At 46.4% G+C, this 21,238-nt stretch overlaps 1 protein-coding gene across 1 annotated transcript; it reads left to right on the forward strand.

Annotated features, from left to right (window-relative positions):
• The first annotated feature begins 14,638 nt into the window (after positions 1 to 14,638).
• LOC141207882 (securin-like) lies at positions 14,639 to 21,037 on the forward strand. Its single transcript, XM_073664448.1, has 5 exons — positions 14,639 to 14,747; positions 16,819 to 16,988; positions 17,475 to 17,550; positions 19,549 to 19,707; positions 20,964 to 21,037. The coding sequence occupies exons 1-5, from the start codon at positions 14,639 to 14,641 to the stop codon at positions 21,035 to 21,037; spliced, it is 588 nt and encodes a 195-aa protein (XP_073520549.1).
• The last annotated feature ends 201 nt before the right edge of the window (positions 21,038 to 21,238 follow it).

Raw genomic sequence — 21,238 nt, forward strand, 5'->3', positions numbered from 1 at the left:
ATTGCTGCAGTGTAGACATAGCGGCTGATCAGTGCTGCTCATAGCACTATGGATGTCAGGACTCTGTAATGGGTAATTGCTGCAGTGTAGACATGGCTGCTGATCACTGCTGCTCATAGCACTATGGATCTGTCAGGACCCTGTAATGGGTAATTGCTGCAGTGTAGACATGGCTGCTGATCAGTGCTGCTCATAGCACTATGGATGTCAGGACCCTGTAATGGGTAATTGCTGCAGTGTAGACATGCTGGCTGATCAGTGCTGCTCATAGCACTATGGATCTGTCAGGACCCTGTAATGAGTAATTGCTGCAGTGTAGACATGGCTGCTGATCAGTGCAGCTCATAGCACTATGGATCTGTCAGGTCCCTGTAATGGGTAATTGCTGCAGTGTAGACATGGCGGCTGATCAGTGCTGCTCATAGCTCTATGGGTGTCAGGACCCTGTAATGGATAATTGCTGCAGTGTAGACATGGCTCCTGATCAGTGCTGCTCATAGCACTATGGATCTGTCAGGACCCTGTAATGGGTAATTGCTGCAGTGTAGACATGTCAGCTGATCAGTGCTGCTCACAGCACTATGGATGTCAGGACCCTGTAATGGGTAATTGCTGCAGTGTAGACATGGCGGCTGATCAGTGCTGCTCATAGCACTATGGATCTGTCAGGAACCTGTAATGGGTAATTGCTGCAGTGTACACATGCTGGCTGAACAGTGCTGCTCATAGCACTATGGATCTGTCAGGACCCTGTATTGGGTAATTGCTGCAGTGTAGACATGGCTGCTGATCATTGCTGCTCATAACATTATGGATCTGTCAGGACCCTGTATTGGGTAATTGCTGCAGTGTAGACATGGCTGCTGATCATTGCTGCTCATAGCACTATGGATCTGTCAGGACCCTGTAATGGGTAATTGCTGCAGTATAGACATGGCTGCTGATCAGTGCTGCTCATAGCACTATTGATCTGTCAGGTCCGTGTAATGGATAATTGCTGCAGTGTAGACATGGTGGCTGATCAGTGCTGATCATAGCACTATTGATCTGTCATGTCCGTGTAATGGATAATTGCTGCAGTGTAGACATGGCGGCTGATCAGTGCTGTTCATAGCACTATGGATCTGTCAGGTCCGTGTAATGGGTAATTGCTGCAGTGTAGACATGGCGGCTGATCAGTGCTGCTCATAGCACTATGGATCTGTCAGGACCCTGTAATCGGTAATTGCTGCAGTGTACACATGCTGGCTGATCAGTGCTGCTCATAGCACTATGGATCTGTCAGTACCCTGTAATGAGTAATTGCTGCAGTGTAGACATGGCTGCTGATCAGTGCTGCTCATAGCACTATGGATCTGTCAGGACCCTGTATTGGGTAATTGCTGCAGTGTAGACATGGCTGCTGATCAGTGCTGCTTATAGCACTATGGATCTGTCAGGACCCTGTATTGGGTAATTGCTGCAGGGTAGACATGGCTGCTGATCAGTGCTGCTCATAGCACTATGGATCTGTCAGGACCCTGTATTGGGTAATTGCTGCAGTGTAGACATGGCTGCTGATTAGTGCTGCTCATAGCACTATGGATCTGTCAGGACCCTGTATTGGGTAATTGCTACAGTGTAGACATGGCAGCTGATCAGTGCTGCTCATAGCACTATGGAACTGTCAGGACCCTGTATTGGGTAATTGCTACAGTGTAGACATGGCAGCTGATCAGTGCTGCTCATAGCACTATGCATCAGTCAGGTTCCTGTAATGGGTATTTGCTGCAGTGTAGACATGGCTGCTGATCAGTTTTGCTCATGGCACTATGGATCTGTCAGGTTCCTGTAATGAGTAATTGCTACAGTGTAGACATGGCTGCTGATCAATACTGCTCATAGCACTATGGATCTGTCAGGACCCTGTAATGTGTAGTTGCTGCAGTGTAGACATGGCTGCTGATCAGTGCTGCTCATGGCACTATGGATCTGTCAGGTTCCTGTAATGAGTAATTGCTACAGTGTAGACATGGCTGCTGATCAATACTGCTCATAGCACTTTCGATCTGTCAGGTTCCTGTAATGGGTAATTGCTGCAGTGTAGACATGGCTGCTGATCAGTGCTTCTCATAGCACTATGTATCTGTCAGGTCCCTGTAATGTTTAATTGCTGCAGTGTAGACATGGCTGCTGATCAGTGCTGCTCATAGCACTATGGATCTGTCAGGTCCCTGTAATGTTTTATTGCTGCAGTGTAGACATGGCTGCTGATCTGTGCTGCTCATAGCATTATGGATCTGTCAGGACCCTGTAATGGGTAATTGCTACATTGTAGACATGGCTGCTGATCAGTGCTGCTCATAGCACTATGGATCTGTCAGGACGCTGTAATGGGTAATTGCTGCAGTGTATACATGGCGGCTGATCAGTGCTGTTCATAGCACTATGGATCTGTCAGGACCCTGTAATGGGTAATTGCTGCAGTGTAGACATGGCTGCTGATCAGTGCTGCTCATTGCTCTATGGATCTGTCAGGTCCCTGTAATGGGTAATTGCTGCAGTGTAGACATGGCTGCTGATCAGTGCTGCTCATAGCACTATGGATCTGTCAGGACGCTGTAATAGGTAGTTGCTGCAGTGTAGACATGGCTGCTGATCAGTGCTGCTCATAGCACTATGGATCTGTCAGGTCCCTGTAATGGGTAATTGCTGCAGTGTAGACATGGCTGCTGATCAGTGCTGCTCATTGCTCTATGGATCTGTCAGGACCCTGTAATGGGTAATTGCTGCAGTGTAGACATGGCTCCTGATCAGTGCTGCTCATAGCACTATGGATCTGTCAGGACCCTGTAATGGGTAATTGCTGCAGTGTAGACATGGCGGCTGATCAGTGCTGCTCACAGCACTATGGATGTCAGGACCCTGCAATGGGTAATTGCTGCAGTGTAGACATGGCTGCTGATCAGTGCTGCTCATAGCACTATGGATCTGTCAGGAACCTGTAATGGGTAATTGCTGCAGTGTACACATGCTGGCTGATCAGTGCTGCTCATAGCACTATGGATCTGTCAGGACCCTGTAATGAGTAATTGCTGCACTGTAGACATGGCTGCTGATCAGTGCTGCTCATAGCATTATGGATCTGTCAGGACCCTGTATTGGGTAATTGCTGCAGTGTAGACATGGCTGCTGATCATTGCTGCTCATAGCACTATGGATCTGTCAGGACCCTGTAATGGGTAATTGCTGCAGTGTAGACATGGCTGCTGATCAGTGCTGCTCATAGCACTATGGATCTGTCAGGTCCGTGTAATGGGTAATTGCTGCAGTGTAGACATGGCGGCTGATCAGTGCTGCTCATAGCTCTAATGATGTCAGGACCCTGTAATGGGTAATTGCTGCAGTGTAGACATGGCAGCTGATCAGTGCTGCTCATAGCTCTATGGATCTGTCAGGACCCTGTAATGGGTAATTGCTGCAGTGTACACTTGCTGGCTGATCAGTGCTGTTCATACCACTATGGATCTGTCAGGACCCTGTAATGGGTAATTGTTGCAGTGTAGACATGGCTGCTGATCAGTGCTGCTCATTGCTCTATGGATCTGTCAGGACCCTGTAATGGGTAATTGCTGCAGTGTAGACATGGCGGCTGATCAGTGCTACTCATAGCACTATGGATCTGTCAGGTTCCTGTAATGAGTAATTGCTACAGTGTAGACATGGCTGCTGATCAATACTGCTCATAGCACTATGGATCTGTCAGGACCCTGTAATGTGTAGTTGCTGCAGTGTAGACATGGCTGCTGATCAGTGCTGCTCATGGCACTATGGATCTGTCAGGTTCCTGTAATGAGTAATTGCTACAGTGTAGACATGGCTGCTGATCAATACTGCTCATAGCACTTTCGATCTGTCAGGTTCCTGTAATGGGTAATTGCTGCAGTGTAGACATGGCTGCTGATCAGTGCTTCTCATAGCACTATGTATCTGTCAGGTCCCTGTAATGTTTAATTGCTGCAGTGTAGACATGGCTGCTGATCAGTGCTGCTCATAGCACTATGGATCTGTCAGGTCCCTGTAATGTTTTATTGCTGCAGTGTAGACATGGCTGCTGATCTGTGCTGCTCATAGCATTATGGATTTGTCAGGACCCTGTAATGGGTAATTGCTACATTGTAGACATGGCTGCTGATCAGTGCTGCTCATAGCACTATGGATCTGTCAGGACCCTGTAATGGGTAATTGCTGCAGTGTATACATGGCGGCTGATCAGTGCTGTTCATAGCACTATGGATCTGTCAGGACCCTGTAATGGGTAATTGCTGCAGTGTAGACATGGCTGCTGATCAGTGCTGCTCATTGCTCTATGGATCTGTCAGGACCCTGTAATGGGTAATTGCTGCAGTGTAGACATGGCTGCTGAACAGTGCTGCTCATAGCACTATGGATCTGTCAGGTCCCTGTAATGGGTAATTGCTGCAGTGTAGACATGGCTGCTGATCAGTGCTGCTCATAGCACTATGGATCTGTCAGGACCCTGTAATAGGTAGTTGCTGCAGTGTAGACATGGCTGCTGATCAGTGCTGCTCATAGCACTATGGATCTGTCAGGTCCCTGTAATGGGTAATTGCTGCAGTGTAGACATGGCTGCTGATCAGTGCTGTTCATTGCTCTATCGATCTGTCAGGACCCTGTAATGGGTAATTGCTGCAGTGTAGACATGGCTGCTGATCAGTGCTGCTCATTGCTCTATGGATCTGTCAGGACCCTGTGATGGGTAATTGCTGCAGTGTAGACATGGCGGCAGAACAGTGCTGCTCATAGCACTATGGAGCTGTCAGGTCCCTGTAATGGGTAATTGCTGCAGTGTAGACATGGCTGCTGATCAGTGCTGCTCATAGCACTATGGATCTGTCAGGACCCTGTAATAGGTAATTGCTGCAGTGTATACATGGCTGCTGATCAGTGCTGCTCATAGCACTATGGATCTGTCAGGTCCCTGTAATGGGTAATTGCTGCAGTGCAGACATGGCTGCTGATCAGTGCTGCTCATAGCACTATGGATCTGTCAGGTCCATGTAATGGGTAATTGCTGCAGTGTAGACATGGCTGCTGATCAGTGCTGCTCATAGCACTATGGATCTGTCAGGTCCCTGTAATGGGTAATTGCTGCAGTGTAGACATGGCTGCTGATCAGTGCTGCTCATAGCACTATGCATCTGTCAGGACCCTGTAATGGGTAATTGCTGCAGTGTAGACATGATGGCTGATCAGTGCTGCTCATAGCACTATGGATCTGTCAGGACCCTGTAATGGGTAATTGCTGCAGTGTAGACATGGTGGCTGATCAGTGCTGCTCATAGCACTATGGATCTGTCAGGTCCCTCTAATGTGTAATTGCTGCAGTGTAGACATGGCTGCTGATCAGTGCTGCTCATAGCACTATGGATCTGTCAGGACCCTGTAATGGGTAATTTCTGCAGTGTAGACATGGCGCCTGATCAGTGCTGCTCATAGCACTATGGATCTGTCAGTACCCTGTAATGGGTAATTGCTGCAGTGTAGATATGGCTGCTGATCAGTGCTGCTCATAGCACTATGGATCTGTCAGGACCCTGTAATGGGTAATTGCTGCAGTGTAGACATGGCTGCTTATCAGTGCTGCTCATAGCACTATGGATCTGTCAGGGCCCTGTAATGGGTAATTGCTGCAGTGTAGACATGGCAGCTGATCAGTGCTGCTCATAGCACTATGGATCTGTCAGGTCCCTGTAATGGGTAATTGCTGCAGTGTAGACATGGCTGCTGATCAGTGCTGCTCATAGCACTATGGATCTGTCAGGACCTTGTAATGGGTAATTGCTGCAGTGTAAACATGGCGGCTGATCAGTGCTGCTGATAGCACTATGGATCTGTCAGGACCCTGTAATGGGTAACTGCTGCAGTGTAAACATGGCTGCTGATCAGTGCTGCTCATAGCACTATGGATCTGTCAGGTCCCTGTAAGGGGTAATTGCTGCAGTGTAGACATGGCTGCTGATCAGTGCTGCTCATAGCACTATGGATGTCAGGACCCTGTAATGGGTAATTGCTGCAGTCTAGACATGGCTGCTCATCAGTGCTTCTCATAGCACTATGGATCTGTCAGGACCCTGTAATGGGTAATTGCTGCAGTGTAGACATGGCAGCTGATCAGTGCTGCTCATAGCACTATGGATCTGTCAGGTTCCTGTAATGGGTAATTGCTGCAGTGTAGACATGGCTGCTGATCAGTGCTGCTCATAGCACTATGGATCTGTCAGGTTCCTGTAATGGGTAATTGGTGCAGTGTAGACATGGCTGCTGATCAGTGCTGCTCATAGCACTATGGATCTCTCAGGACCCTGTAATGGGTAATTGCTGCAGTGTAGACATGGCTGATGATCAGTGCTGCTCGTAGCACTATGGATGTCAGGACCCTGTAATGGGTAATTGCTGCAGTGTAGACATGGCTGCTGATCAGTGCTGCTCATAGCACTATGGATCTGTCAGGACCCTGTAATGGGTAATTGCTGCAGTGTAGACATGGCTGCTGATCAGTGTTGCTCATAGCACTATGGATCTGTCAGGACCCTGTAATAGGTAATTGCTGCAGTGTAGACATGGCTGCTGATCAGTGCTGCTCATAGCACTATGGATGTCAGGACCCTGTAATGGGTAATTGATGCAGTATAGACATGGCTGCTGATCAGTGCTGCTCATAGCACTTTGGATCTGTCAGGACCCTGTAATGGGTAATTGCTGCAGTGTAGACATGGCTGCTGATCAGTGCTGCTCATAGCACTATGGATCTGTCAGGACCCTGCAATGGGTAATTGCTGCAGTGTAGACATGGCTGCTGATCAGTGCTGCTCATAGCACTCTGGATTTCAGGACCCTGTAATGGGTAATTGCTGCAGTGTAGACATGGCTGCTAATCAGTGCTGCTCATAGCACTATGCATCTGTCAGGACCTTGTAATGGGTAATTGCTGCAGTGTAGACATGGCTGCTCATCAGTGCTTCTCATAGCACTATGGATCTGTCAGGACCCTGTAATGGGTAATTGCTGCAGTGTAGACATGGCTGCTGATCAGTGCTGCTCATAGCACTATGGATCTGTCAGGACCCTGTAATGGGTAATTGCTGCAGTGTAAACATGGCTGCTGATCAGTGCTGCTCATAGCACTATGAATCTGTCAGGTCCCTGTAATGGGTAATTGCTGCAGTGTAGACATGGCTGCTGATCAGTGCTGCTCATAGCACTATGGATCTGTCAGGACCCTGTGATGGGTAATTGCTGCAGTGTAGACATGGCGGCTGATCAGTGCTGCTCATAGCACTATGGATCTGTCAGGACCCTGTATTGGGTAATTGCTGCAGTGTAGACATGGCTGCTGATCAGTGCTGCTCATAGCACTATGGATCTATCAGGACCCTGTAATGGGTAATTGCTGCAGTGTGGACATGGCTGCTGATCAGTGCTGCTCATAGCACTATGGATCTGTCAGGTCCCTGTAATGGGTAATTGCTGCAGTGTAGACATGGCTGCTGATCAGTGCTGCTCATAGCACTATGGATCTGTCAGGTCCCTGTAATGGTTAATTGCTGCAGTGTGGACATGGCTGCTGATCAGTGCTGCACATAGCACTGTGGATCTGTCAGGGCCCTGTAATGGGTAATTGCTGCAGTGTAGACATGGCGGCTGATCAGTGCTGCACATAGCACTATGGATCTGTCAGGTCCCTGTAATGGGTAATTGTTGCAGTGTAGACATGGCTACTGATCAGTGCTGCTCATAGCACTATGGATCTGTCAGGACCCTGTAATGGGTAATTGCTTCAGTGTAGACTTGGCTGCTGATCAGTGCTGCTCATAGCACTATGGATCTGTCAGGACCCTGTAATGGGTAATTGCTGCAGTGTAGACATGGCGGCTGGTCAGTGCTGCTCATAGCACTATGGATCTGTCAGGACCCTGTGATGGGTAATTGCTGCAGTGTAGATATGGCTGCTGATCAGTGCTGCACATAGCACTAAGGAACTGTCCGGTCCCTGTAATGGGTTGTTGCTGTGGTTGGAGGTACAGGCCTCTATTCTCTGGTCCTGGCATCTGTAGGAGGATCATCGCTATAACACTGGGCACCTGCTTACCAGGAATGGCTTCCTCTTCTGAGCTTACGCTATATTCCTCCTGACAAGGACCATCATAATGAAGGGCTCCTCTAATATTCCTGAGTTGTGGTGTGAGGAGATTGTCCAGGGGTTGGTGAGGAGGACACTACTTGTTTGTGTGTTCTACAATGAAATGTGGCTCATTCTTATATTTTGCCTGCAGAATCTGACTATAATGGCGACCGTGATCTACACTGACCAGGAGAACGGTGATGTTAATGCTGCGCTGTTGTCCAGAGATCGTGCACAACTATCAGGTGCCGGTAAGTGGTTTCTAAAGGTAACGGCCGATCTGGCCCCAATTCATCAAGGGGTTTAATAGATTTCTAGCAGAACTCTGACAAGTCAAAACTTTTATGCAACTTAATGATTAAAAATTGTGACCTTTTTAGCACTTTCATGCCAGGTCAGCCAGCTCTGCCAAGTGGGTGGAGCATGGACAGGGCATGGTGGAGCCGCCTGATACTCATGGAAAGTTGGGACTTACAGCACCACTCCAGCTTTTTTTGTTTGGTTTTCAGCGCTGGGGTGGCTCTTTTAAATGTAGGGCCTCTGGTCATATACTCGCCCTCCGGCGTCTTCACTGTTTTTCGGCACTGTTCTGTTCCTATGGCACTATCTTGTGAGCGCAGCTGACTGGCCATAAGTCAGAAGCTACGACACAAGATCTCAATGCAACTCTATGGAAGCCAGAACAAGGCTCTCATAGACTTGTATGGGAAAGTGACCTCCGCAGCTCCATGAAACACTGGAGCAGCCAACAGGTCACTCTTCACCGGACAACGATGGGAGCAACTCTGGAAAACAAAGGCGGCAGCAAGTGAGTATGAGACCGGGCAATTGTATATAAAGCGCCACTCCAGCAATGCAGTAAAAAAAGCACCCCTCCAGTGTTTTGGTTTTTTACAAATTAATTGCGCCTCCCCACAAGTGTTAATTGGGGGTCCACCTCATAATGAACTTGGTTTCTTCTGCCCACCCATCTTTACAGAAGCAATAATCAAAGTTTTTATTCTCAATATATTGCAATCATCATATTGTATAGCACTTAAAATTTTAGAAGGCAGAAGGCGAAATGTACGTCTGAGTTGGTTTTTTTTATCCTGGGTTTGGCAATGCAATCCTACACAGGTATTATGTCTCACTGTTGTACTTCAATACATCTACATTTGGCTGTTGGGATCTATGAATGATTATTTCATTCTTAGAAGGACCCTGAGTCAGGTAACCTAATGACTAGTAGATTCACAGCCATCTGGATCAAAAATCCTGTTATGTGAGGTTGTGCTGCCGCCTAGTGGCTTCCCATTCTTTTACATAACCCTCTACACCAGGGGTCCTCAAATTTTTTAAACAGGGGGCCAGTTCACGGTCCCTCAGACCATTGGAGGGCCGGAATATAGTTTTTAAAAAAAACTATGAACAAATTACTATGCACACTGCACATATCTTATTTTGTAGTTTAAAAAAACAATACAGTAACAAATACAATATTTAAAATGAAGAACAAGTAAAGTTAAATCAACCGGTATTTCAATAGGTAGGTAACTGTACCCAATAGGCAGCATAGGTCCTCAATAGGCAGGTAAATGTCCCCAATAGGCAGGTAAATGTCCCCAGTAGGCAGGTAAATATCCCCAATAGGCAGCATAGGTCCTCAATGGGCAGGTAAATGTTCCCAATAGGCAGGCTGTTTCCCCCTTATAATGCCATATGCAGGCTGTTCCACCCCTTATAATGCCCCATGCAGCATGTCACCCCCCCATATAATGCCCTATGCAGCATGTCACCCCCACCATATAATGCCCCATGCAGCATGTCACCCCCCCCCATATTATGCCCCATGCAGGATGTCCCTTCCCTCCCCATATAATGCCCCATGCAGGATGTCACCCCCCATATAATGCCCCATGAAGAATGTCCCCCCCCTCCCATATAATGCCCCATGCAGGATGTCACCCCCCATATAATGCCCCATGCAGCATGTCACCCCCCATATAATGCCCCATGCAGCATGTCACCCCCCCATATAATGCCCCATGCAGCATGTCACCCCCCATATAATGCCCCATGCAGCATGTCACTCCCCATATAATGCCCCATGCAGCATGTCACTCCCCATATAATGCCCCATGCAGCATGTCACCCCCCATATAATGCCACATGCAGCATGTCACCCCCCCATATAATGCCCTATGCAGCATGTCACCACCCATATAATGCCCCATGCAGCATGTCACCCCCCCATATAATGCCCCATGCAGCATGTCACCCCCCCATATAATGCCACATGCAGCATGTCACCCCCCCATATAATGCCCCATGCAGGATGTCACCCCCCATATCATTCCCCATGCAGGATGTCACCCCCCCATATAATGACCTATGCCTCCATACATTAAAAAAAAAAAATCCAATACTCACCTCACTCCTCCTCACCTGCTGCCGCTGCTCTGGTCTGGTCTGGACTCCAGCGTCGCGGCGGCGTCGTCCCGCTCTGCTCTCCCTGTGACAGCACTCGGGAGAGTGCGGTGTAAAGACGTCACCGCGCCCTCTGACCTGAGACGTCACAGGAAGCGCACAGCAGGAAGACAGCGGATCTGTGGAGGCACGGGAAGAGGTAAGTATCCGCCTGCCGGGGCCCTGAGCAAGCGGGCGGAAGGGCGGGCAATGGCACCGCTCTCCTCTCCTCCGCCCATAGCCCGGCGGGCCGGATAAAAGTCCTCCGCGGGCCGCATGTGGCCCGCGGGCCGTAGTTTGAGGACCCCTGCTCTACACTGTCCATGTGTCCATTGCCACACACCCATTTTTGGATGTCGTTATATTTACAATGTGATTGGACATTTTTGATAATATTTATAAGCTGTATGTAGAAACAGGAGGTCAGTTTTCCTTGTATGAGTCATAAGTCACTGCAAAAGTCCCTGGCAGGGGGATGAGAGCAGCTTGGTCAGGAGGGGAATGATTTTTGCAGGGAAGAGTCTTCCTAATTCTACATAGAGCAGAGAAAAGAGAATAATTAGCCCAGTAGAAAGGTATAATGAGCAGCTGTAAGTACAGTGCTGTATAATCTGATTACAATATACTAAGCGGATAAGCTCTGATGGGAGAGGGTCTTTAAGCCTGTCATGTATTGGGTAATGAGTTGGGGTGTCAGTCTCCATCAGTGCTGGCTGAACACTGACTATCCTGCTCAGATTACTACACATGGCGCTGCTCCTCCTCCCTGTAGTATGGGCTACGCAGGACGGTGCCGAGGCTCCAGATTCTACCTGCACAGCAACAAGGTCCCAACACTTCTACCTCTATAACTTGCCTAATGCAGACGCAAACCTGCAGCCTTTCCACTGAGATCTTGTCGGCCTTCTACACTGCCATGGCTTTGTCTGCACAATGTAGCTTAAAGGGAATGTCCACTTCTTAAGCATCCTAGAAGTCTACAAGACCACCCCTGATCTCTACAATATAAGGTTGGTGTTCCTCTAACCCCCTGCCTTATTTGGCAAATGGGTTCAGTTTTCTATAGAAGTGGCAGAATTTAACCTCTTCCTGACCATGTTATTTCCCATCTCTGCATTTTTCTTACTCTTCTAAGAGCAGTATCTTTATTTTTCTGTCAGTACAGCCATATGAGGGTTTTTGTTTTTATGCCGTTCACTGATCAGGTAAATTATTTTTATATTTTGATTGGACTTTTACAGAAGTAACGCCCATATGTTTTATTTTAAAATGGGTCATAGAGGGGCAGGGGTGATTTGAATGTTCAGATTCTACTTTTTCCTTTTTGTCCCCTTAGGGGACTTGAACATGCAATCATCTGATTTCTTGTTACGTACAGCAATACTGCAGTATATAGCCAGCATTCACAGATCTGTCATGACAGGCATGGGTCTTTTCAGCAGACTCCTTCCTGACAGTGATGGCATCCCACGATCGTGTTACAGGGGCACAGATGGGCACATGGCATGACTCCCTTCTCAGTTCGCTGGTAATGCCGCTGTCCATCTCTAACAGGTGGAGCTCTGGCCTACATGTGGCTATTAAAGGCAGATGATGGCTAAATATCACAGCCATCATCTTCCAGGCGTGAAGTCACATCTGGCATATGATGTAACTGCAAATCATGTTGGTAAGGGGTTAAAGTGCCACTCCAGTGGGGTTTTGTCACGTGAAATCCTTTTAGTGTAGAAATGACGTAGTCCTTTTGGGCATGAGGGCTGGGTGCTGGGATTACTAGTACACCTGACATCCAGGTGGGCATAATTCTGTTCCTTGTGTATTGGAAGACTTTTGCCTCTGCAGCTTTGGTGTTGGCAATCTTTCACTTTCATGCCCATTGATGGTCCACATGGTTGGCTCAGGAACCGTCCTCACATGATCTAGATTTCCCTAAAGGAAAGTCGCTGTGTGGGGGAAAAATGGGGGAGTCTGTGATGCACCTTATGCCACGGCGCCTCGTGTGCTAAGGCGTGTTAGGTTGCATGAGGCTAAATATCCGGCTCTTCATGTTATGGCTGTTGGTATTCATTTAATTAAGGGGGGGATGTTAAATGAGGGAGTGATGGCGGTAAAAGAACAAAATCTACTTTGATTAATACAGACTGTGTATTAGTACAATGTTATAATGTTGATGGTCAGATGCAGGAGTGGGTACAGAGGGGGGCATGTGACAGTTCATTTTCAATCGTTAAAATATGGTTAAGCAGGTTAATGTAGTATCCTGGAATATTAGAGGTATGGGAGATCACAACTAAAGATTTACAGGAGACGGATTGCGATACGGGGGCCGCTGCGGCACTGAGCAAGCTTTGGAGGGGGCCGGCCTATCATTCTACACATAGTACTTATTCTAGGGGGGTTAGTAGATTGATTCATCCGAATTTACCCTTTGAATGTGAAGGAAGTATTTGTGACAGGGAGGGAAGGTATGTATGTCTAGTGTGCAGAGTGGCTGGGCTTAGAACTTGTCTAATTGCTCTGTATGTTCCTCCACCTTTCTCTATACAGACTGTGCGCCAGCTATTCCCGTGGATAACGGAATTTGCTACCATACCCCTGTTAGTCATCGGTGATTTTAATATGTACCTACACGCTGAGCTTGATAAGTATAGGGGTAATGTTGGGGGAGGGGCTGCTCAAGAGACGTCGTTGGCAAGTGTCTTGCAGGAAATTAGCTTGGTAGATGTGTGGCGGGCTCGATTCCCAAATGTTAAGCAGTATTCGTGTTACTCGCCATCCTATTCCTCTGTCCAGAATTGACCTGGCTCTGGGAAATAGTCATCTAGTCCCTCTAGTTACTAAAGTAGAATACTGCACGAGATTGTTATCTGATCATTCACCATTATTGGTTGTTTTGGGGGTCGATCCTGGCACCATAAACAGAAGGGCACTGTGGAGGTTTAACCCCTACTGGCTGGATGTATTTGGGGAACAGATGGACTTAGCAGGTAAATTGGATCGTTTCTTTAAAGACAACATAGGCTCTGCCCCTTTAAATACGGTATGGGAAGCCATGAAGGCATTTTTACCGGGGATCCTGATTAAGGAAATTTCCATGATCAAATCCAAAAACAGGGCCCGTCTTCAGGAGCTGCGGAGGGAAGTAGACATATTGGAACAGAGGTATGTTGGGTCCCCAAGCATAGAGAATAGGGAACACTGGACACGGGCACAGGCTACACTAAATGATCATATATTGAAACAAGCGGAGCATAAACGGTTCTTTCTTAAACAGCAATTTTATGTGGAGGGAGAGAGTACAGGGCACTTGCTGGCCACCATAGCCAAGGCCCAGACTGGGGCTCCTATGATTGCACCTATCAGGGATACTAAGGGTGCGGTAACTACTGATTCAATGGAAGTTTTACAGACAATTATACTCCTCCAAACTGACTAAGGCGCAAAGGGACATAGATCTCTATCTTCATGATATGCAAATACCATGTCTGACAGATGGCCAGAGAGAGCAACTAGATGCACCAATTACACTGGAGGAGATGCAGGAAGCTTTAAAAGATTTTCAAAATAACAAGGCCCCTGGTACTGATGGGATCCTCGCGGAAATTTATAAGGAAGCTGGGGGGGTTTTGCTTCCCAGGTTACTGGAAGGGCTTAAGGGGGCGAGGGAGGGGGGGGCTTTGCCGACTTCAATGAGGGAGGCTAGCATAGTTCTTTTGACAAAACCTGGAAAGGATGCATTAAACCCTGAATCATATAGGCCAATATCCTTACTCTCGGTAGATGTAAAAATTTTAGCTAAGGTCTTGGCTACCAGACTGGTGGCGGTTATCACACATTTGGTTGCAGAAGACCAGACTGGGTTTATACTGGCCAAGTCGACGGCAATTAATTCTTAATCTGCAAATGCAGTCACAAAATGCGGGTGGTAGGGCAGTGCTATCACTTGATGCCGCTAAGGCTTTTGATAGTGTCGAATGGGAGTATTTATGGGCTGTTTTGAGAAAGATGGGGTTTGGTACTGGATTTCGGGCCTGGCCGCGGCTTCTGTATAACAATCCGGTAGCTCAGATTCAAATTAATGGCAATCTTTCTGGTAGCATTGAAATGGGCAGAGGTACGCGTCAGGGCTGCCCGTTGTCTCCCTTACTGTTCGCCCTGGCTATGGAGCCGTTGGCTGTTAAGCTTCGCTCCAGCAGCGAAATACAGGGGTTCCGCTATAAAACACTGGAGGAGCGGGTAGCCCTATATGCCGACGACCTTCTGTTGTTTTTGGGCGACACGGAGCAATCTCTGACGACGGCTATGAATTTAATAAGGGAGTTTGGAGATCATTCTGGCCTACAGATTGATTGGGATAAATCAGTTCTTATGCCGGTGGATGGTTTGTCTCTGAATACTAGGGCAGGGAATACTTGATTGAAGATTGTGCGAGAATTTAAATATCTCGGAGTTAGAGTGACCACATCTATCGGAGATTACATTCCTTTAAACTTACTTGAACTGCTTACCAGATTTCAACAAAAGGCCAATACTTGGAGCAAACTACCCCTATCAGTAGTAGGTCGAACTAACTTCATTAAAATGGTGTTAATGCCCCAATTATTATATATCCTTCATAATTCACCTGTCTGGGTCCCCATGAGAAAATTTTATAAATTTCAAGCACTATTTCGGGAATTGATCTGGAAAAAAGGGGTTGGATACACTTCAAAGGCCCAAAGATCAGGGGGGACTAGCCGCACCTAATCCATGGATATATTTTCTAGCCTCTCAGACTCAACAACTCTGGTTAATTCAGGGGAACCTAGATAAACTGATACTTCTACTCAAACACAATTTGCCAATTACCTCCTTTCTAGAAACGGGAATCTCGGGGTGGGATGCTAGGCGGCATCTTCCGACCCTAGCACTTATGGGGAAAACGTGGCAGAAAATCAAACTGTTGTTGGGAATAGAGGGTTTTACCCCGTTGTGGCATAATGCGGGCCTTCCAGAGATCCAGAAATTGAAAGGATTCGGAATATGGGAAAAATTGGGAATAACTAATGTGGCACAAATATTAGAGGGGGAAATATTTAAATCGTTCCATCAGCGGAAAGAAGAATACTGTATTCCACAAACTAGTTTCTACTTTTATCTCCAAATAAGGCATGCATGGTTTGTACAGCCGCGACATATGCAGAGTAAAATCCAACATCATCTACTGTTTAACACATTATTATGCCATAGAGGTGGGAAGGGATTGATTTCCAGAATCTACAGGATACTTATGCAGCAATTTCAGTGGGACAGACCCTTAAATGTTAAGGAGAGGTGGGAGCGTGACATTGGTACTATAACCTCGGAAGAATGGGAAGATGTGGTGGGGAGCGTTCCGATACTATCTACATGTGCGGCACATAGACTCTCACAGTTGTACTTATTGCATAGGGTATATAGAACTCCCAAATTTCTACAGCGCATTGGAGCAAGGAATGACAGTGTGTGTCCAAAATGTGGAGAGGAAGGAGCAGATCTTGTGCATATGATGTGGACGTGTAGGAGGGTCGCGGTATTCTGGAATGTGTGTGTAGTACATTAATAATATGTTTGAGTGTAATCTACCCTTATATCCTAAAGTGTGTGTTGGGCCATGTAGAAATAATAGGATGTGACGAGGATGAAATAATAGCCGTTAAGAGGACTCTATATCAGATCAGAAAGCTTATAGCTGCACATTGGTTGGATCCCTCTCAGGTTCCAGGAATTCTTGGATAGATTGCGTCTTTTATTAAGATTAGAAGAGGGAGTGTACAAAAAGCGGAAGGCTATACGGAAATTTGATCAAATCTGGGGTAGATGGAGCACGTTTCATGGTTATCATATTATGTCCATTTTAAATATCAGTTGAGTCTGAAATGTTGTGGTCTCTCAGGTTCTACTTAACTAATCACTGACTATTAGATATTATGCTCTGTATCCATGGATCAAATTATCAATGCTTTAACAGTTAGATAAGCTATATGATAATATGCCGTCTGTAATTAAATTTGTCTTTGCCATATGGTTTTTGGGGGTGTAATGGGCGGGGGGAGGGGGAACGGGTGGGTTTTGAAGGGCATTGCCAGTTGGGTAATGCCTCAATGTTTATGTGCAATGTTAAAAATGTCTTTTAATAAAAGGTATCTGATTTTTTTTTTAAAAAGGAAAGTCGCTTGTGAAAACCCACCAGGACAAAGTGCACGGTTCTGTATCATGTGGGAAAACATCAAGAAAAGCTCTAGGAAATATCAACAAGCAAGTAATGACCCAGAAGAACGGGCAGCCTCTGAAAGGAGACCGGAAAGTGCCAAAGCCTGCGCCAGCTGTTATACAGGTATAATGTATTACCGCAGCTCTGATCATACACCGCTCTTGTGTTCTGCCCTGTACTGATGTACAGACTTGTATCTACATAATCCTAAAATGCCACAGGAACATCTGCAAGAAGACCACATGGCATTTTCTACTATTACAAGTCCCATTATTATCTGTTGGATTAAAGTGGGCTAATATCTGGCTAATCTAGCTGTGTAACGTGTATGGGGGTCTCCTGGCTGCCCTAACAAATGTTCAGTTCAAATACCCGCTCCTTGTTCTCTAGGCACACATTGCTTAGAGGCAGCAGATTACCCTCCTCCCCACAGAACACATGAGAGCTCATCTGTATGTTGGGAGAGATGGCTGCTAGCCAAACAGTGTATGGCCAGGCCACAGCTAGGCCACAAGGGCTTGGCTGACTCCTTTTCAGATCATATATGGAGAACCTAATGGTAAATACTGGATAAATGAAGCTTGTGACCTGGTTCCCGTTCCCCACTAGGTTTCTGACACTTCTGATAAGACAGACGAGCAGCAGTACCCCGACATTGAGAAGTTTGTTCCCTACAATCCTGCAGGTAACTCTTCCACACCTTGCTGTACCTATTGCCTGCCATTAGCCACTTGCCTTTACATTTAATTTTGAGCATCAGAATCAATTCTAATATTTGCACCTGAAGCTGGATGGGGTTAGTGAATTTGTCACCAGGATTTTGCTGCCCCATCTGAGAGCAGCATGATTTAGGGGCAGAGACCCTGATTACAGTGATGGATCGCTTGGTGCAATTCAGAGTAACTGTGTCTGCTGCAGATCTACAAATGCTCTGAATGCTGGGCTCTGTATAACCCCACCCACACCACTGATTGGTAGCTTTCTGCCTATGCACGGTGTATAGAGCTATCCATCAGTTGTGGGGACAGGGTTGGACTACATGGCAGCAGCTTTACTAGTCCTCTGGTGGCAGTCTCCTGCTGGTGGAGGATCACTTATCAAAACTACAGCAGTCAGCCCAGAAAGCAACACGTCTCTGGAATTGGGGATCTTTGTCCCCACGTTGTGCTGCTCTCAGATCAGGTGGCAATAAACCTGGTGACAGATTCCCTTTAAATGCAGTTTAGGGCCATCTCTGTTACACTCTTACTCTCTATTAGCTGCAATGTCCCATCTGCCTAATGCAGCCACAGATCTCATGGCTGCAGTATCCGGATCTTCAGAAACTCGCTGACATCGTGTCAGTTAATCCAATGAGTGTTTGCAGTGACAGCAATGTCTGTTAGCTGGGCTTCTGCTGCTGCTCAGTTGTGGAGGAGAGCAGACAGATGTCAGTGTGGTGTTCGGAGGCTCCTGGGGCCCCTGCACGTGACATCAGGAGTGCCAGAGATCCAGAGTGTGGTCTTGGGCTCCACTATACAGGTGGGACTCTGCAGCTATTTGGGGGTGGGGAGAGGAGGGCACAACACTGACGTGTGCAGTGAAGGTGGTTCAAGCTCATTGATGCTAGATGACCCATTTTGGTGCATTGAGCCCAAAGGTAAACTAGGAATGCCAAAGAACCAATCAAGAACAACCGAACAAAATAGTCAAATTCTGCATAAATAGGAAATCTACTTAACCGTGTATTCATTAAAGGTTTTTTAGAGTGACACCATAGAGACAGGCGCTCACACCAGTGTACATACAATAGTTAAAATACAAAAATATAGACTAGATCTCACAGACACAGGGCAAAGTGTGTGGTATGGAATCCAATATATAATGTATCAGAGCAAAGATTATAGATCTAACCATGCAATAGCTCTGTCCAAGAGTAATTGAATAAATCTACTATATGACAAGATAAGAGTGCTTGTGCATAATCCAAATAGGGATTCCCAACACAGGAAGTATGTAAAGGTGCTTAGTGCATATCAAGGTCGGTAGTAAATAAAGCATTAGTACCTGTGTGGTCCAGAGACTTGTGTGGAGCCCACCCAAGTGTTGGGAATCCCTATTTAGATTATGCACAAGCACTCTTATCTCGTCATATAGTAGATTTATTAAATTACTCTTGGACAGAGCTATTGCATGGTTAGATCTATAATCTTTGCTCTGATACATTATATATTGGATTCCATACCACACACTTTGCCCTGTGTCTGTGAGATCTATTCTATATTTTTGTATTTTAACTATTGTATGTACATTGGTGTGAGCGCCGGTCTCTAGTGTCACTCTCTTACCTAACCGTGTATTCATTAAAGGTTTTTTCCTATTTCTGCATACATTTTCTATATTCGGTTCTTGATTGGTTCTTTGTAATTTCTTCCAAACTGTCCTGTCCACATGTCTGGTGAATGTGTGAATTTCTAACTAGCACCCATGTTGGTGTAGTATTTACAGAGATTTTAGTGCCGTATCTTACTACAATCTAGGAATGCCTCCTAATCTTAAGCACCACATTAAAGCCCTTTTAAACCATAAGATATGAGTGGACTTGCAGCAAGATTGCTGGGTATCTTTGAGCAGCCAGTTGCTTATTCCTTTACCAAAGATCAACCTATGCTAAAACTATATTATATATTTTTTTGCCTTGTAGATTTTGAGACCTTTGATGTCCCAGAAGAGCATAAACTGAGTCACCTCTCCCTGGCTGGTGTCGGTCTTATAGCTAATGTGAATGATGCTAAAAGGTTTGTGTCTCTACTAAGCCTAGAGCCGGCCCTCATGGACATCCCTGCACTTAGTTGGGTGTCAGGTAGGTGATTATAATTGAAATGGCAGATAAGATGGTGAAAGCCAGCCTTACTCTGCAGAGATCACTACACATCATGGTACTGTCATCAATACGGGTGACTGCAGTTCTGACACCTTCATACCAAGCACTGTAAAAGCCTAAACCCATTTGGTGAAAACAGTGACTGCCAGCAGTTAGATATGACGCCAGAATTATGGTGCAAATACTTTAATAACACCAGTCTGGATGAATCAGAGCCCCGCTGTCTTGCCATGCAGGGTTTACAGCTCGCTCCCTTTCCCCTGCACTGTCACTGCTGCAGCCTATAACTAGCAGCAGGGGAAGGAGTACAGCTGATGGGGTTAAAATTGTCACCAGGTGATTGCCCCTACATTGTGCTGCACTCAGATGGGGTAGCAGAGACCCTGATTCCTGTGGTCATAAAAATGACAGTAAGCGACATCACTTTTCTCTGTCTAGCAGTTCTCTGAATGCTGAGCTCTGTGTAACCCCACCATTAATTGTACCCATGGTCAAAGCTGCTAATCAGTGATGAGGATGAGCTCTGTAGGACTACATGGCAGCAGGTTTACTAGTCCTCTAGTGGTGGTCTCCTACTGATAATTATTGATATTTATCAGCACTACACTAAGCAGTCCGATAAGTGTCACATCGCTGGAATCGGTCGCTCAGATTAGGTCCCAAAATCCTGATGGCAGATTCCATTTAAGTAGTGATCTCGGCCATGTTGGTAACAGGCTACAATCCTCATCCATGTCTAGACTGGTGGGCTGGGTTTTGAGTGACTTGACCATTAGCTTCCTTGTTCTCCTCACTCTCCCCATATAACTGTTATCCAGTGTCACTAGCCTCATTCCCTACAGCAGGGGTCCGCATTCTGGGGCTCAGACCCCCCGTGTGCCTTACAGCTGGGTGCATTTACATCAGGTCTAGCGAACAGCCATAAAGAGCAGGTCTCCAGATGGTGACTTGTGAAGAACCCTGCAAAGAACAGCAGATCTGGATGTGTAGATGGGTGGGAAGCTTGAGAGAAAATGATACTGCCGGTTAGAAGGCGCTTGAAGCTAGAGGTGATGGGAGAATACCTGATGGGGTCACATCCAGGGGTACTCATTAAGTATACCTCCTATAACGGTGGGGGCACCGGATCTTTAACTGCCGTTATATGCTTAATGTGGGTCATTGGACACCACTGAATTGCTATATAGCAGGTCAAATAGGTTTTCTACACTAGTCAAAATAACTTTGTATTCCAGATGCTGCTGACAGTCTTCCATCTTTCCTTGCCATGCTGGAAGAGATCGCTGTGGAGATGCCCCTGACTGACTGAACAGTTTAAACAGTGAAACGTCACTTATTTATTTGTCCTCCATTTTGTTAGTGCGCTTGTTCTTAAATAATAAAAAAAAATGTTTTAATGAATGTATTGCTTGTTACATATATTGAAGGATGGCATTACAGTTGGGAATTTCTACTCTACTTCTGCTAAAATGTAAATTCACCATGTGTTGGAGGAATGTAGCTTTTCCGG

The sequence above is a fragment of the Phyllobates terribilis genome, unplaced genomic scaffold, assembly GCF_046119375.1.
Source record: "Phyllobates terribilis strain yellow unplaced genomic scaffold, ASM4611937v1 Scaffold_162__1_contigs__length_4246735, whole genome shotgun sequence".
Lineage (NCBI taxonomy): Eukaryota > Metazoa > Chordata > Amphibia > Anura > Dendrobatidae > Phyllobates > Phyllobates terribilis.

Bases quoted from the DNA above. Each gene is read 5' to 3' on its own strand.
- LOC141207882 (XM_073664448.1), top strand. From the start codon at position 14,639: ATGGGGTTTGGTACTGGATTTCGGGCCTGGCCGCGGCTTCTGTATAAC. The intron at 14,748-16,818 runs GTACGCGTCAGG...TTTTTTAAAAAG, and splicing joins TAGCATTGAAATGGGCAGAG to GAAAGTCGCTTGTGAAAACC. The intron at 16,989-17,474 runs GTATAATGTATT...GTTCCCCACTAG, and splicing joins CTGCGCCAGCTGTTATACAG to GTTTCTGACACTTCTGATAA.